The sequence below is a fragment of the Aulonocara sp. 'chitande type north' Nkhata Bay genome, linkage group LG23, assembly GCF_057382095.1.
Source record: "Aulonocara sp. 'chitande type north' Nkhata Bay isolate Kocher_YH1m ecotype deep benthic linkage group LG23, A_spYH_male_GT1.1, whole genome shotgun sequence".
NCBI classification, from domain to species: Eukaryota; Metazoa; Chordata; class Actinopteri; order Cichliformes; family Cichlidae; genus Aulonocara; species Aulonocara sp. 'chitande type north' Nkhata Bay.
Genome location: NC_141365.1, coordinates 35,101,929 through 35,107,564, shown reverse-complemented (window position 1 = coordinate 35,107,564; position 5,636 = coordinate 35,101,929). Strand labels below are relative to the sequence as shown.

The 5,636-nt window shown below is 55.5% G+C and overlaps 1 protein-coding gene across 1 annotated transcript; it reads left to right on the top strand.

The window, feature by feature from the left end:
* Positions 1–605: 605 nt before the first annotated feature.
* LOC147302317 (uncharacterized) lies at positions 606–3,012 on the top strand. Its single transcript, XM_086283572.1, has 3 exons — positions 606–1,577; positions 1,713–2,697; positions 2,768–3,012. The coding sequence occupies exons 1-3, from the start codon at positions 606–608 to the stop codon at positions 3,010–3,012; spliced, it is 2,202 nt and encodes a 733-aa protein (XP_086139698.1).
* The last annotated feature ends 2,624 nt before the right edge of the window (positions 3,013–5,636 follow it).

Genomic DNA, 5,636 nt, shown 5'->3' with positions numbered 1-5,636 from the left:
TCTGAGCCTGTCAAGTCCTTCTTTTGACCCATTTTGCCAAAGGAAAGGACGTTGCCTAATAATTATGCACACCTGATATTGTCATGGTCCTGCGGCCATGACTCAGTGACTTTGTGTTTATGTTCTTTATTGTTATTATTCTCTTTATTATTCATGGCTGTTTTGGGATGGTTTGTGTTTTGGGATTTTAGGTACTGGGTTCTGAGTTTGTGCTCCCTCTATTGGTCCCTGGTGTTAGTGTTCCCCTGTCTCGTCAGGTTAATCAGGTCCAGCTGTGTCTCCCACCTGTGTGTGATTTCCCAGTGTCTCTCTGTGTACTTATAGTGTGTGATTTCCTCTGCTCCTCGTCGCGTCGTCTGTGTTCATACCTGGTGTAATCCCCTGCGTGCTCTCCCTGCTGTTCTCCCTTCATGCTCAGGTTTGCTATTTCTTTGTGTAGTTTCTCCCAGTTAGTTCATCCTTAGTTCTGTTTTACCATCCCCACTTTATATTGGATATTATCAATAAATCACCCTCACACCTGAATAAGTGCTGCGTTTTGAGTCCTCCTTCCGCTCTCCACACGGCCGCTGCCCCGGACCGTGACAGTACGACGCGACCACAACATGGACCCAGCAGCGCTTAACCCGTCCAGGGAGCTACGGGAAAATCTCATCGATGCCACACAGGAGCTCATCGACCGGTGGCTGGAAAACCCCGGTGGCACGTCCCAGCGCGCTATAGAGAGGCGGCTACAGCGTCTGGTGACCGGTCTCCCATGGCTTCTGGGCTCGCTTTGTTCGTGGGAGCGGGAGTTCCTCCTTTTGGACCTCGGACTTCACCCCCCGTCTGCTTTTACTTTCGAGCAGCCCGAGGCGGTGAGCGAGCGACATGTTCTGGCTTCCCCAGATTCCGGGACTCTGTTTTCTGGGGCTATTCAGAGCGGGATGAGAGACAGTGTAGATAGCTTACCTACCTTCGTGGTAACGGATCCTTCGCAAGTGGGCGTCTACAAACCCTCTGTAAAACCGAGAGACTGTTTCTCTGCCGCTCCTTCTGAGCCAGGACTTTATCACCATTCTCCGGCTCAGTTCTGTGTCCAGCCACAAGCTCCCAGGTCTGTGGCTCAACCGTTAGCCTCCCTAAGGGCTCAATTACCCGTTCTGCCGCCGCTCCAGTTAGCCACTCAGCCACCACCACCGCTAGCATCGCTACAGCCCACAGTTCCGGTAACGGCTGAGCCACAATTTTCGCACTGTTTTTCCACCGCTGTTTCTGGGCAGGGAGACAAACTGTTTCGCTACGGACCTGTTCCTCAACAGCTGGCAACATTAGTGACTGTTACTCACTCCGGGGCTTCCCCAGAGGCGGGGTTACTGCCCTCAGCTTACTCTGGACCCCTGGTGGCCAAGATGCCAGCTGTGAACTGCACCGGGCTGTCACTGCCTGAGCAGGGTCAGTGCTCTGCGCAGCTGCAGCCCTCCTTATGTGTGCCAGAGGCCCACGTGCCTACTGGTTTTGCTTCATGTGTGCCAGAGGCCCACGTGCCTACTGGTTTTGTTTCATGTGTGCCAGAGGCCCACGTGCCTACTGGTTTTGTTTCATGTGTACCAGAGGCCCACGTGCCTACTGGTTTTGTTTCATGTGTGCCAGAGGCCCACGTGCCTACTGGTTTTGTTTCATGCGTGCCAGAGGCCCACGTGCCTACTGGTTTTGTTTCATGCGTGCCGGAGGCCCCGGTGCCCGCTGGTTCTGCGGCTGTTTTCGCTGGGGGGCCCAAGGAGCCCGTCCAGCCTCCTGTTTCGCCTGCTGGGGGGCCCGAGGAGCCCGTCCAGCCTCCTGTGGCTGCTTCTCCACCTGTGGCTGCAGCGCCGCCTCCTGCAGTACCACCACCGGCAGTGCTACCGCCTGCTACGGCCACACCTCAGCCTGAGGACGCATCCTCACCTGGCCCGGCTTCATCCTCGCCTGGTCCAGCTTCAGTTTCATCCTCGCCTGGCCCGGTTTCATCCACGCCTGGCCCGGTTTCATCCACGCCTGGCCCGGCTTCATCCACGCCTGGCCCGGCTTCATCCTCGCCTGGTCCAACTTCAGCTTCTGCTTCAGCCTCGCCTGGCCCAGCTTCAGCTACAGCTTCGTCCTCGCCCGGCCCGGCTTCAGCTACAGCTTCTTCATCGCCTGGTCCGGCTTCATCCTCGCCTGGCCCGGTTTCATCCACGCCTGGTCCGGTTTCAGTTTCATCCTCGCCTGGCCCGGTTTCATCCACGCCTGGCCCGGTTTCATCCATGCCTGGCCCGGCTTCATCCACGCCTGGCCCGGCTTCATCCTCGCCTGGTCCAACTTCAGCTTCTGCTTCAGCCTCGCCTGGCCCAGCTTCAGCTACAGCTTCTTCATCGCCTGGTCCGGCTTCATCCTCGCCTGGCCCGGTTTCATCCACGCCTGGTCCGGTTTCATTCTCGGCTTCATCCTCGCCTGATTCTGGTCCAGCTTCATCCTCACCTGGCCCAGCTTCAGCTACAGCGTCAGCTTCGCCTAGCCCAGCTTCAGCTACAGCTTCGTCCTCGCCCGGCTCGGCTTCAGCTACAGCTTCTTCATCGCCTGGTCCAGCCTTCGTGTCTGCATCCTCGTCTGGTCCAGCCTTCGTGCCCGCATCCTCGGCCACAGCATCCTCATCTTCACCCACTGCGCCTGGTCCAGCCTCCGTGCCCGCATCCTCGGCCACAGCATCCTCATCTTCACCCACTGCGCCTGGTCCAGCCTCCGCTTCAGCGTCCTCATCAGCCTCGCCTGGTCCAGCCTTCGTGTCTGCATCATCGTCTGGTCCAGCCTTCGTGTCTGCATCCTCGTCTGGTCCAGCCTTCGTGTCTGCATCATCGTCTGGTCCAGCCTTCGTGTCTGCATCATCATCTCCGCCTGCTGCGGTCCCGGCTTCCGTGCCCTCAGCCTCGCCTGGCCCAGCCTCGTTTGGGTCTGGAGCTAAACGGCCGTTTTCTGGACCACTGGCCGGGCTACTGGCCGGGCGCCGTTGCCTGACTGGCCGCCGTTGCCTTCCGCACGGCCGGCCCCCGGACCGCCATTGCCTGAGCGGCCGCCGTTGCCTTCCGCACGGCCGGCCCCCGGACCGCCATCGCCTGAGCGGCCGCCGTTGCCTTCCGCACGGTCGGCCCCCTGAACTTTTTGCGCGCCGTCACGGCCTTCTTCGTGGCCGGCCGCCTGAACTGTGCTTCGGACTCGGCTCCCCTATGAGTTTTGTGAACGTTTGTTTGGGACTCTGGGGCCTTCGTTTTGGTCATGGCCCGGTCCCTCCGTCCTGGGCCCCCTGCCACCCGCCCGGGTCTGGTGGTGTGTTTCTGTGGCTGTCTGGGGCCAGCCCTTGAGGGGGGGGGGTACTGTCATGGTCCTGCGGCCATGACTCAGTGACTTTGTGTTTATGTTCTTTATTGTTATTATTCTCTTTATTATTCATGGGCTGTTTTGGGATGGTTTGTGTTTTGGGATTTTAGGTACTGGGTTCTGAGTTTGTGCTCCCTCTATTGGTCCCTGGTGTTAGTGTTCCCCTGTCTCGTCAGGTTAATCAGGTCCAGCTGTGTCTCCCACCTGTGTGTGATTTCCCAGTGTCTCTCTGTGTACTTATAGTGTGTGATTTCCTCTGCTCCTCGTCGCGTCGTCTGTGTTCATACCTGGTGTAATCCCCTGCGTGCTCTCCCTGCTGTTCTCCCTTCATGCTCAGGTTTGCTATTTCTTTGTGTAGTTTCTCCCAGTTAGTTCATCCTTAGTTCTGTTTTACCATCCCCACTTTATATTGGATATTATCAATAAATCACCCTCACACCTGAATAAGTGCTGCGTTTTGAGTCCTCCTTCCGCTCTCCACACGGCCGCTGCCCCGGACCGTGACAGATATAGGATGTTGATGTCATTAGACCACACCCCTTCTCATTACAGCGATGCACATCACCTAATATGCTTAATTGGTAGTAGGCTTTCGAGCCTATACAGCTTGGAGTAAGACAACATGCATGAAGAGGATGAAGTGGACAAAATACTCATTTGCCTAATAATTCTGCACTCCCTATATATATATATATATATATATATATATATATATATATATATATATATATATATAAAAAACACCCAGCACGCCCCTGCGGGCGGTTTATCCTTCAAGCTCGGGTCCTCTACCAGAGGCCTGGGAGCTTGAGGGTCCTGTGCAGTATCTTAGCTGTTCCCAGGACTGCGCTCTTCTGGACAGAGATCCCGGGATCTGCTGGAGCCACTCGCCTAGCTTGGGAGTCACCGCACCTAGTGCTCCGATTACCACGGGGACCACCGTTACCTTCACCCTCCACATCCTCTCGAGCTCTTCTCTGAGCCCTTGGTATTTCTCCAGCTTCTCGTGTTCCTTCTTCCTGATATTGCTGTCATTCGGAACCGCTACATCGATCACTACGGCCGTCTTCTTCTGTTTGTCTACCACCACTATGTCCGGTTGGTTAGCCACCACCATTTTGTCCGTCTGTATCTGGAAGTCCCACAGGATCTTAGCTCGGTCATTCTCCACCACCCTTGGGGGCATCTCCCATTTTGACCTCGGGACTTCCAGATTATACTCGGCAGATGTTCCTGTACACTATGCCGGCCACTTGGTTATGGCGTTCCATGTATGCCTTGCCTGCTAGCATCTTGCACCCTGCTGTTATGTGCTGGATTGTCTCTGGGGCATCTTTACACAGCCTGCACCTGGGGTCTTGCCTGGTGTGATAGACCCCAGCCTCTATGGATCTTGTGCTCAGAGCTTGTTCTTGTGCTGCCATGATTAGTGCCTCTGTGCTGTCTTTCAGTCCAGCTTTGTCCAGCCACTGGTAGGATTTCTGGATATCAGCCACCTCCTCTATCTGCCGGTGGTACATACCGTGCAGGGGCCTGTCCTTCCATGATGGTTCCTCGTCTCCCTCCTCTTTCTTGGGTTTCTGCTGCCTGAGGTATTCACTGAGCACTCGGTCAGTTGGGGCCATCTTCCCAATGTATTCTTGGATGTTCGTTGTCTCATCCTGGACTGTGGTGCTGACACTCACCAGTCCCCGGCCCCCTTCCTTCCGCTTAGCGTACAGCCTCCGGGTGCTGGACTTGGGGTGAAACCCTCCATGCATGGTAAGGAGCTTTCTTGTCTTTATGTCAGTGGCTTCTATCTCCTCCTTTGGCCAGCCTATTACCCCAGCAGGGTACCTGATCACAGGCAGGGCGTACGTGTTGATGGCCCAGATCTTATATATATATATATATATATATATATATATATATATATATATATATATATATATATACTTGGTGGCCTCAGAATCTCACCTCTGATTTTTGCGGATGATGTGGTTCTGTTGGCTTCATCGGGTGAGGGCCTCCAGCTCGCACTGGAACGGTTCGCAGCCGAGTGTGAAGCAGCGGGAATGAGGATCAGCACCTCCAAATCCGAGGCCATGGTTCTCAGCCGGAAAAGGGTGGAGTGCCCACTCCGGGTTGGGGATGAGTTCCTGCCCCAAGTGGAGGAGTTCAAGTATCTCGGGGTCTTGTTCGCGAGTGATGGGAGAAGGGAGCCGGAGATCGACAGACGGATTGGGGCTGCAGTTGCAGTAATGCAGACGCTGCACCGGTCCGTC